This window comes from Psittacula echo (genome assembly GCF_963264785.1).
Source record: "Psittacula echo genome assembly, chromosome: 1".
Classification (NCBI taxonomy): Eukaryota; Metazoa; Chordata; class Aves; order Psittaciformes; family Psittacidae; genus Psittacula; species Psittacula echo.
The window spans coordinates 58,583,883-58,596,309 of NC_137735.1; the positions used below are offsets into that span (position 1 = coordinate 58,583,883).

General features: G+C 42.2%; 1 protein-coding gene across 2 annotated transcripts in view; it reads right to left on the bottom strand.

Annotated features, from left to right (window-relative positions):
- SLC20A2 (solute carrier family 20 member 2) overlaps positions 1–12,427 on the bottom strand; it is a 33,060-nt gene that overhangs the window by 16,863 nt on the left and 3,770 nt on the right. For both annotated transcript variants that reach the window (XM_080627878.1, XM_080627879.1), the window contains exons 2-7: positions 10,143–10,283; positions 8,801–8,886; positions 6,664–6,760; positions 4,695–4,811; positions 3,791–3,994; positions 1,833–2,421 (exon numbers count right to left, since the gene is read on the bottom strand). In XM_080627878.1, coding sequence (XP_080484004.1) covers positions 1,833–2,421; positions 3,791–3,994; positions 4,695–4,811; positions 6,664–6,760; positions 8,801–8,886; positions 10,143–10,283 — 1,234 coding nt within the window. The remainder of the gene's footprint in view (positions 1–1,832; positions 2,422–3,790; positions 3,995–4,694; positions 4,812–6,663; positions 6,761–8,800; positions 8,887–10,142; positions 10,284–12,427) is intronic.

Below are 12,427 nucleotides of genomic sequence, written 5' to 3' on the forward strand. Positions count from 1 at the left end.
TGTGATACCTGGTAGATCCTTGCAGATACAAAGGGAGTAATAACAAGAGTGAGGCCAAGGTGGCTCTTCAGAAAGCCATCTTCCAAATTCCCAGGACACTGGATGGACAGGGATAGGAGAAGAAACGTTTGTAAGTGTTTTCAAGATAAGCTGTGAGTTAAACTGCATGGCTAACAAGAGTGAGGAGCAATAACTGTGCTCCTTGCTGAGTCAGACAGCATTTGCCCAGATGCCTAAGGACTATGAAAGTTATGAACACTGCAAAGCCCCACTGCAAATGCTGAAACAAATACCCTCAGGGCAGAGCAGGGGTTCAGCGGGAAGGGGACTCAGTATGGCCCCAGCTACAACCCAAACAAGGACCACTGCTTCGACAAGCAGCTTCTCAGGGGGCCTTATCACAATACAGGAAAGAGTGCCTAGTAAATACCATGTGGATCATTCCAGGCCTAGGGAAAAGGCAGTCCAGCCAAATCCTAAAGGAAAAATATGCAGTGTTCCCAGGGACAGAGCAAAACACCCAAACTGCCCTTCAGCCACATTCCAACAAGATGGCAAGGTGCAATAGGGCCCTGCAAACACAGCAATGTTACAAGCAGATAAGCAATGGGAGTGCAGACAAGGAAGGTATAAAACACTCCATCCTTGGCATACATCCTATGTCCTTCAGTCAAAAGTCTGTACTTTGTGGAATAAAACAGAGCCAAGCCTTCAAAGAGAAAGAGGTTTGCAAATGAGTGAGTGAAGAGACAGTATTTCACCAGGGTCTGACCAGATGATGGAAGACAAAGAGCTGCAGATAAACATCTCTGAGACCAACTTCAAGATTCTGCCAGCTGCCTGAGTCAACATGAACATGAGATAAAGACTTCGGGAGCATGATCCTTTTCCTTTATTCCTGGGAAATGATGTTAGTGCCGTGGGAGTTAAGGACAGACATACGCAAGCCAAATGACTGACGAATGAACTCATTGGCTTCTTCCAAACTCAAGGAGCAACTCAGTGGCAATAGTGGCTCTGGATAGAACTCTTGCTGGGGAGTACTGCATGCCAGAACTATGCTGGGAGATAGGAAACTTCTTTAATGAGCACTAGGAGATGAGCCACAGCCCATGTCCCCTCTCTGCATAGGGCACAGGAATGTGCCTCAAGGGTAACTCAGTTTATTTTGGTAACAGAGGTGTGGCAGCTGGAGAAGTTGTATGGGCAGTTTCAGAACTTCAGTAGGACTTTGATGTTAAGGCTTGTTAGATTTTCTGGGTTATTTAGTGATAGACTGCCTCACACAGCCCTAGACCCTGGAAAACTCAAAAAGATTCAGCAAAGGGAAGTCTTCAAGGGCTGCAGCAATCAAAATAAAGACATTCTTCACACACCTCTTTCCACAATATGACAAAAGATGAAATATATCTAATGACAAAAGCAGTCTAAACCTCTCATTTGCTGATGGTCTCTGATCTTGCAGTTGAAAAAGGCTGCAAACTCTGCAGGTCTGGGACTGTCCTGTTTGTTTTTATAGTGGTTGGTGTGCCAGGGGGAGTTTCAATACCTCAAAGCTTATCAAAATTAAACCTGACTTAAACTAATTACTGCACAATCATTTAGCGGTGAATAAAAAAGATGTTAACGTTGAGAAGCAAATAAGCCTATGACTGAGCAGCCCAATTTCTGGAAAGCACCAGGGGCATCAGTGTCACATGCTTCGTGAAACACAGCCCTGATGATCATCTGCCTGCAGACATGAATACACTTTCCTACCAGCCAAGCTGGCAAACCTTGCTCCAAGCACTTAAACTGCAAAATTGCTGGTTTGTGAGATCTCATCCTCTTACCTGACATCATTACCTCCATGGGCAAAGGATCCAAAGCAGGCTGTTAAGATTTGGAGGAAGTGGAAAAGTAGATGGACCTGAGACGTGTCTTTCTCTTCCTTATCCTCTTCCACTGGTTCAACTGGGGGCCGGTTAGGATCTGCAAGTTCAGAAGCCAACTTCATTTCCACCCCACCTTCCTCTGCCTCAATCTCTGCCTCAGCCACTGCGTTGCAATAGCTGGAGTAGCTGTCATAGCGGACTCGCTTCTTGGAGTAGGAAACAGTGTCTCCCACTAACTTCTCACTGTCCTCTGGAGTTGACGTATCCGCTGCCTTAAAGGAGGAATGCACGGGCATGCCACAGATAGCAGCTGTGTAACACGTATAACTATTGTTGCGGCGTAACAGTTTGTAGTTGTTTTCTTGAGCAGGCCTCTCATCGGTGGCCCTGTCCAGGTGTATTTTCTGGAGCAAGTCTTTGTATAAACCTGAGTCCTTGTGCACAGTGTGATAAACGTGGCCGTCGCTCCTCACCTGGCCATCGAAGCTGAAGGTGCCATTGGAAACAGGTGATTTCACTGAGGTGTGCGTCATTGAAAATGCCCTTCCTAAAAAGACAGAGATCTGGAGTTTTTATTTCTACGAAATGCAAAGCAGAAACCTCCTCCCTCCCAATTTGTGAGGCAACAAACAGGCAGAAATCCAAGAATGCTGGACAAAAAAGATCAACTTGCAATAGACTGTATTCAATTCACTGCAAAATAAACTCTCATCTTCTGCGTGAAAAGAGCATTGTACCACCGCTGGGTCTCCTGCAGACATGCTGTATGACCTGCAGCAAGTCTCTGGGTATCAGCTATTCAAAGGTGGTACTTGCAGGTGAAATCCTCAGGTTCTTTGAAAAAGTAATTTTGATAAAATTCTTCTCTTGTAAAATAAGCTCTACTTTCTGAGAGGTTTTAACAGGCATAATGAGGAATCCTGGAAGGGTGTTTTACTGTAATTTCATACAGAACACGAGGTTACCTCTCAAAAGTAACTGCGTTTGAGAGGCATTGACATGATTTAAAAATACTTTAAAAAAGAAGAACAGTTACTGTGCTGCAGAAAGATTTCCTCAGCTATTCCAGCATTCTGTACATCTTATGTCTAGGAACACGATGCTAGCTATTCCCACTGTATACATTTAACAGTACATACACTGTAGGACACATATCCCAGCTAATGCAATATTTCTGAAGAAACCGTTTCATTTCCTTACTTCCCGGATTTCCCTGTGCAACATATAGAATTGGGTTTAGCTATTTTTAAATTGGAAGCATGTGTCGTGGCTTCGTGTCATGACTTACACGATTTTGTAAGCAGCAGTTGAATATGTTAGGCATTTATTAACCAAATTACAGGGCTGTGCAGATGTTAGCAAAGCGATATCAAAGTCAGCAGACCACTAAGTGTGTGTGGGTACAATCCCACCACATGGGAACAGAAAGAGCTTTATGCCCACAAGCCTGCTTCTTACAAATATACGTTCCAAAAACAATGTGTGAGATTTTTCTAGTGGAAATACTCCAAATGGTCATACGTTTATCAACTAAAGCCCAAATCTTTTCATCTCCTGTGGTAGTATGCTAATCATCCTTATACTGAATTTAACCTTCATACATCAGCAATTTGTGTTCTCTGTATTTTTCCACTGCTTAAAAGGATGGAAACACCATTCAGGGTACAAAGTAAAGCAAAAAGGAAAGTAATTTTTGTTTTCAGCATTTTCTAACACTGAAGTACAGCAAACAAAATATAATCGTTTTTAAGTTCTTTCAGTTGTAACTGAGCCTCTTTCCCAACAAATGCTGATGAAGGATTGAGCTGGAAATCACAAACACTAACTTACCATTTGTAACAGAGACCCACTTGCAGTTAAGAAACGCTATCGAAACAGGGAGAATATAAGCCCTTGGTGTTGCCTTAGTTTCTTACCATATGGTACACGTGGATGGTTTCCATTTGCAATAGTATCTGATGCCCCGGCAGCTTCTGTTACTGAGCCAGTAAGGGGAACTGTGCTCTCATCAGATGCTTTGGCACCGGGAAGCTCTTTAAAGACTGGTGTTTCTTCATCTTGAATTTTATCAAGACTTTCATCTGATATCCTTGACAGTGCAGCATCTTTCTTTAACCGGCCTAAGGAAATAACAGTACTGTAATTTTAAACGCAGCCTATCTGTCTAGCTGCTTATGTTTCCACTATTTGCATTAACAGCATAGATCAACATGGATACAATAACCTGGCTCCGTTTCACACACGTTCTTTATTTATTTCTACCGCTTATCTTTAAATTTGTCTGAGAAAATTCTAAAGCATCTTTGTAACTTCCTACAAAATTTGCCAGAATAGATAAATGATATAAAACACTCAGTTGCTTATTTATTAATGAAATCTGAAACTTTTCCCTACGTTTTAAATGCTGTGTTTGTTGAATAGCAAAGAAAACAAGAAAAATACTATCAGCTTAAAGCTGTGACAAGCCTAACTGACTGCAAAGTTAAAGAAGTCACCTAAAGATAATCATTCTTCCAGACTTTTCCTCTTTAACGTTTCCTTAATAAAACATGGAAAACGGATTATATTCCAGGATTTATTATCCTGTTTCTGCTGAGGTCCAGAAAAAGTGAGCACTGCAATGGATTACCTAACAAGGTTTTGGATTTCTACCACTGCAGGCATTTAAGAGCAGGTTACACAAATACATGAGGAATAGTTTAAGCACATTCTGCTTGTGGGTGGGGACCTGACTAGGTGACCTCTCAAGGGCACTTCCAGCTCTGCAATGCAACTTCTCATGGTTTTACATTACCCGCATTTCATGAAGCAATTACTTACTCTCTATTTTTCTCTTCATCCAGGGGCACACAAAAATCCAGACTAAGACAGCAAATACTAAGGATACACCAACTGATATTAGAGCGATGGCCCACATTGGCAATATCAATCCCAGTACTGTGAAGACAAAGAAATAAAACCCAAGCAACCATAAATTAACATGACTTAATTATCTCAGGCAGCAGAAGAACAGTCTGTTGCAGAAAACCCTGTGTTCACAATGTATTCAAAAACAAAATGAATGAGCCAATAATTTTTAACATATATATCAGTTAGCGCAGTATTTAAAAGTCTAATTGACATCACAAACATTTACAGGTCTTCCAGTTCTGTTACCCCACTGTGTCCTTATTTCCAAAGAAGGCAGGGGAAAAACTCCCACATCAGGACTGCTAAAACAAGCCTGCAGTGATTTTAATCACTAATGCACGTTAGACCATGTTGCCCATTAGGGTAAGTATTGACCTGACCTTTGCTCTGGTTAATAAAGCCTGATGCTTAGCTTAATCTAAGCCATGATTTGCTTATGATAATAGCTAAACGTAGCATTTGAGAGCTCAGGTTTCAGTCCTGCAATGGGCAATCATGCCAGTAACTTTAAGTATCCCCCCCCATAAAGCTCCTTGCGCTTGTTCAATTGAATGATCAAACCCTTAATGAAGAAAGAGCTTGGACTATGATCTTTCAAACCCGCATATGCATGCTTGTCTTGAAATCTACATGATTAATTCATCCTTGTAAGTGAATGCGGCCATGACAGAGGCCTTGGAGAGTAAATACGTATTTCCTAAGTATCAAAAACAGAGTCCCACCTTTTTATTCACACACTTCAGAGACTGCTAAGCTGAAACAGAAGGGCCATTAAGATTCTTATTTCATTTATTTTGCTTAATGAGTCACTGCAGAGTGCCTGACCTACTTCTGCAGTACAACTGATGAGGAAACGTTGGTTATACAGCTGATTTACTGTGAGACATCTTGGGTACGTAGCCAATTAGACTTAAGAAAAGGGAATAGTTATGTTACCCTCAAATTGAGAACTTCTCAAGCTTTTTATTCATTTCAGTAACACTGTGAAGTAGAGCCTACTGACTGCATTTATTGAGTACATCTTGTGTGTCAAGTTTTAGAGAAAACAAATTTCTATTCAGAAAAGGTCACTTTCTAAGGCTGCTTTCTTTAATTCAGAGACATGTTCAGGTGTCTCTCTTCCACAATAATCCAATCTAAAGATAACATTTAATGACCAGAGTCTTCAATAAAGTAGTCAAGATCATCGATCATCTTTTTTCTGAGCTCTTTTGCTGCAAATGCATGTTTAAATGTAAACTGCTTAAGTAAATATAAACATATAAACACAAATGTATAAACATAAATGTGTAAATATAAAAACACAAACATAAGTTCAAATATAAACACAAACATAAGTAAACACACCTATAAATAAACACAAACATATAAATGCACACAAAATACACTAATATACAAAATAAGTCCTGAAAATGACACATAAAATTTCTTTCTACTGAGTTGCAATGAAAACACAGCACCCAAGAAAAAAGGTGCTTTTAGTGCAGAAACAGGCTTGTGGCTTCTTATCGTTTAAGGGATATAAAGAAGTAAATTTAATTAATCAGCTCCATGGTAGATCTGCCAGAACAGTGACTCTGCTGATTTCAGTGTGCTCGGATTCACGAAGCTGAAGCTGGCAGCTCAGTATTTCCCGTTCCTCTAAAGAGGGATTTTCTTTTGTAGCTCTGCTCTCTCCCACTAACTGGAGCAATCAGGAGGGAGTCACAAAAACACATGCACAAATAGAAGCATGTGGGGAGGTGTATGATTTACTTTTGCCTTTGTTAACTCCTAACATAGGAGATAACCATACAACGTCAACAGCTACCTGACAGCACGCTGACAGAGCATCATTAGACACTGTGGGAAGCCTCCCTCCCGTGGACGGCTCACTCACCTGGTGCCCCCGTGTACATGATGGAAAACACATTAATAGCTATGGTAGCAGCATAAAACACTGGAAGTGCGCGGAGACCATTGGGCACAGGGTCTTCCTGCACAGAAATTGGGGAGAGAGGAAAAAAAAAAAAGGAAATATTAGCAGGATTTTCCACCAGATTAATGTCAGCATGAACCACTATGAGGAAAACCCATGCTTTTGAGTCAGTACCAGTTAGGTGGAGCTCTTGGGTGGATGGTGGGAGGCGAAAGGATGGTGACCTGTCTGGTTACACCCAAATCCACATCGCTGGTCCTGGCAAGCAGTACCATTCTGGCTTGACACTGCTAATGGGGACCAGGAAGACAGGTTGTACTATCAGGTCAGCTGCAGGCCTGCTGGGTGATCTGGGACCAGGTTTCTTTCTGGGAGTGTTTTCTTACCTACCTTGTCTCCAAGATGAGAAGTCTCTTTCACTTGACACGACTGAAGGGTGCCCAGCAGGACACGGCTTTGATATTTTTGGGCTTGGCTACAAGCCTCAGTGCAACGCGCCCATCACAAGAATCATTCCTAACCTCTCGGTTTCAACTGGGACAATCTGACACCTTCCACCAGCCAACAGAGATCTCCAAAATGTTAAGTGTCTGGCTATACTGAACAGACAGCATACGTAAAGTGAGCATCCACTGTTTAGTACACTGCTGTGCCTACTGCCCGCTGTGGTCTCATGCCCTCGGTGCTCACAAGGAAAGGCTCAGCTGACGGCGCGGCGGAAATGCACCGTGCGAGCCATGTTAAAAAGCCTTTGTGAGGAGACTGCTTTGGCCTTTTGAGTTGCTCCGTGTGTTTGCAAAGAGCCTGGCAAAGCTAAGGGCTGGCGAATGCGGTTTTGTTTCTTGCTGCCACGAGCTAGTAAAGGGAGCCAAGAGATGGCTGCAGCCACCCTGCACTATGCCTTCGTCCTGAAGCATGATGCAGCACTGGCTGTATCCACAGGGCCAGCTGCTATTCACAGACACCCCCAAGAAGAGCATGAACCCCAACACCAGGCGATAGGCTCACAAGCTAAATGGCTGCTCTTTTTTTATGCACACACATAACACCAGCTTATGCCAGAGGCTCTACAGATCTTACTACTTTGTGAATGGCACAGATGGCAGTCAGAAGACAATATCCTTAGCTTGAATGCTTTCTGCCTCTTGAATGCTTAAATATGTTGCTTTTATACAAGAGCTCTTGTGATTTTGATGACTAATTTCTCAAGTTATTAGGTTTTGAATGCAATAAAGGAACTTCTCCTCATCCTTTGTGCAACTTGAGGAATTTTAAATTCAGAGCTGAGCCCGATCAAATTTATCATCTGCTTTTATCACTTACATTTATTTACATCAAAAATAAAGAGTGATGAATCTGAGGTTACAGGTGGTGCTATTTATAGCAAAAGAATTAATCCCTCATCTATTTAAGTTCCCTGTATAACTGCTAATATAGTGTCCCTTATTTTAGGTCACTGTCATGCACTGCACTCCCCCATTTTAGTAAGTTGAATGGTACAAGAGAAATGGAAAGAGCAGATAAAAGTGATCTGGTTTTCTGTTCACGCTGGGTAGCAGGCAAAGCCTCTTCTACACTAAAGATGTATGGACTGATGTTATTTCAAAGCTGCCACTTTTGACTGAGGTCACTAAAACCCATTGATTCAGGGTTCTTGAGAATCTAGGAAATATGCAGATGCCCACCTTCTACTGTCTGATGTGCTAGAAAACCAAAGCTTTAAATTCCACAACTAGGAACTAGCGATTTGGGTATCTCCAAAGGATGGTTGTTCTGTTTAAATAATAGTCAGAATGGCCATCATGAAGCTGAGTCAATGCCAACAAGTTTATACTAATACAGATGCAATCTCAATGTACCGTCCTTTAATCAAACAGAATACACAGTATTAATTATCACATAGCACCTTCTAAGACTTAAATACTTGCCGCATTACTTATGCTGAGCTTTCAGAACTGCTAAGAGCAGTACAGTTCCAACGGCTATAAAAAAACAAACAAGCCACAAACTTCCAACGCTGGAAATGCCAGCACTCAAATGGGAATCTAGAACACAGCCTTCATACCGAGCACTCATTGTAACAGTGAGATTTCTTTACCTTGTTTAAAATGAAGAATCTAATCAGCACGAAGAGGACTCCAGACATCAAGCCAGATAACAGTGGGGAAATAAACCAAGAAGCAACTGTGTAGAAGAAAAGAAAGAATGAAACAAGCAATAAACAGCATTCTTGCATAATAGTTAAGTAAGCAGTTGATGAGCCATAAATTTCAAACAATTCTTGTATAACTGGAACGAATGTTTTGTACATTTACTTACAACTGGCACAACTCAGTGTCCAGTGACACTCATGAAAATCAAACTAATACTAGGTTAGGGTTAGGGTTAGAAACAGTGGCCAAAGCATTTCCTGATAATTTTGCAAGTCTAGCAAGCAAATCCATCAGGAAAGTTACTTTTAGTTTGATGCAAAGGTGACCAAAAAAGCCCTGTAATTTCCTAATCACCACGATCACAAATGTTGCAAGCAAGTGGAAAGCAACTGCATCTATTAGGATGCCATGCTGCTTGCAGGGTAAAAGCCTCCATTTCCAAAATGCCATGGCAGCATCAACTGTAATGAATAACACATGCACATTTTCTGCAGGCCAGATTTGCAAGTGTCCAGAACTGATTTAACTGAAGTAGGTGGTAAAACTCCCACTGATTTCAATAAAACTGGATTAGGGCAGAGCTCTGGAAATCTCATCCAGAGTGATTTACTGTTTGCAGCGTGGTTAACATTGATTCTGCTGCCATTGCAAACTCCCTTCTACTTTCAACAGAATTGAAAAAACAAGCATTGCTCCAATTTCTCTAAAACTCAGTTGTATTTCCATGTCTTCAGCATCAAACCCTGTGTTTAACACAGGGTTTAACACAGGGTTTAGGCCGTGACTTGGGTTATAAGGCTTCCAAAACAATAATGAAAACTCCTTCGCATCCCCACTTGGCTGTGCTGATCCTGCCAATGGGAGGCTGTGAGTTAAACATGTCGTGTATGCCCAGCTTTCGCCTCTCTGAAGCTGGTGGGTGGAGAAACATGACTGTGGGCTTTCACATGATGGCTAGCATTGTTGAGAGCAAGAATGGGGTGGTATGAACTGCCACAGAAAGAATTAGAAGAGGAGGAATGTCACCTTGAAGCATGGCTTTGAGGAACAATGTGTCCTCAGCTTACACTAGGGCAGCGCAGCTTATGTTTTACCCCCTTCTCCACTGGAGACACACAGCAGTCCTTTATGAACACAGCACCAGTGCATCCTCTGAATGACAGGACTGGGGTGGAAAATCATTTAAGGAGGGAGTGCTATCAGCACAAAGCAGATTTCAGGGAGTGTTTTTGCAGGCAGTGCACACTATTTCACATAGCCTCACACATAAAAGGAAACAGGACTTACCAATCTTGACAAGCTGCATCCACTGGACTCCCTGCGTGCCAATCGCCACCAGAGAAAATCCAATTGTAGCACCTACGATGCAATGGGTCCCTGATATTGGGAGTTTCAAGAACGATGCAATCAACTGCCAAACAGCAGAACCTAGGAAAAAGCCCCAAGCATATGGTACAAACAACAACAGCAACAGTAACCTCATACAGAAGATTCTTTGCCACATACCCACATTCTTTTACGAGCACTGCCTACACTCCACATGCACAACAGAGATATCCTAAAGAGAGTTTTGTTCCTGTTCTGTCTCTAAAAGTAGATACTAAGGCAGTTTAATAGCAGCTTTGAATGCTGCATCTTACTTATGACTTTTTATTACTAACAGCTCTTTGCACTGCACAACAGTCCTGCTTTTTTTACTTTTGAAGGATTCCAGTATTTGCAGCCTGTCAGATTAAACACACAAACTGCTCTTAGTCTGCATCAAGCTTAAAAAACTCATTCTTCAGGGCTGTACCTGGAAGCCTCCAAGTGAAGAGGCATCCACCATTTCACTAATGAATTGCACGTGCTCCTGAATTCAGATGCTACCAGAGAAAGGCTCAGATTTAGGGTCAAGGAGTTCTTATGCCTCTTTTCATTGACATGTGGCCATCCAGAGTCTTTTTTAGGAAAAGTGAACTGAGGAGGGAATAAGGACTCTCACCGCCTTCACTTGCAGCTCACTGTGGCACTGGAGAAACTCAGAACTGCAGAAAAGGCTCATCTCAGTAATGGTGTAACCAAAGATACCCTTGGCATAAGGAAATAAGATCCCCTAACTAACCAAGGGATGATGGCTAGCAGTCTGTGCAGTAAATGCAATGTCTGGTGTCCCAACAGTCGTCCCAAGGAAGGATGTTTGCCAAGAGTGCAGAGGGAAAAAGAAAAAGACTCCAAGCACCAGAGGGGATGCCTTGCATTTGTTTTCAGTCCCAACTTTTGGTAGTTAGAGACCACAGCTAGCCACCAAGCCCTTGAGCACATAGCTCCATGCTCTGATTCACTTCCACATTGCAAGGACTTAGGTTCCCTGCTCCTCTTGCAGTGGCACTAACCTCAGGACACCAAAACCATTTTGGCAGTGACACAAGCTCTCTGTGGATCTCACCTAATATCAGAGAATTCTTAAAAAGACCTCATCTTCATCTTAAGACTTTATGGCCTTAAGACCACATCTTCCTCTGTAAAGAGACCCCAACAGCAACAGTCAAACTGCCATGAGAGATCCTGTGTTTTCTGGCTTGTGCCACCTATCTAAACAGATCTACAGGTGGTAAAGCAAGGTCACTGAACATATGCTGTTACTCAAAATCTCAGCCTCCATCGTCAGCTCCAACATGAGAGAATGGTTTGAAGGTCTTGAAATGGAGCCATCTGCAAATGGTAATTTGCTGGCATCACACGTGGCCACACATGGCCAGTTTGTAAACCTGATCTCTCCTGGAGTACTATCCCAAAACAACTGGTACTGCTACTGCTATTGGAGATTCTAGATCAAACAAGGACACCTGCTCTTTAATTTTTTGGCTTCTCTTCCCCTGTACTAAAATAAAAATAAATACACTTTTAAACCTTTGACATGAACTTAGAGACCAGCAAGTGGAAGTGAGGTAACAGAGAAAACAGATGGTAACATCTGTGAAGAGTCAAATAAACAGATCAGCCAGTCACAGATATGTAATTACAAAATAGCCTGAAAAATAAGGAAAATACAACCAAGCAGCTGCACTGCAAATGTGTAGTGAGGGCTGGGTTGTTGGTTTTGGGGAAAGGAGAATAGAGGGACAATAACATTAGCTCTTATTTAACCAACTTCACCTTGAAAACAAACAGGCAAGCAACAGGGAAAGTGATGGAGGACTGATGGATAGTCTGAGAAGGACAATGTGTGGTCTAAAGAAGTTAAAGGAAGCACAATAAGGAACGGAAATAAATAGAGATCAAGTCAGAGTGGGACTTTCCTCTGGGGCTTGCAATGCCTTAACTACCTACACCAAAGCTTTAACTCCTCTGTAACATGAAACGTACGTTCCCAAGTTTTATCTTTGCAAAACTAACCTAGGAAGCAAAAGGGTCACTAGACCTGTCACAGAGTCCCAAATTCAGACTTTTCATGCTTGCTGACACCATGGCCACACACCCTTTCCTCCCAGTTGCTATCCCTAAAGAAAGAGGGTTGGCTGCACGCTGCCCAGACCAAGAGTTGCCAACGCCAGCTTTCAGCTCAGGGTGCACGTCACACTCCCCTGATG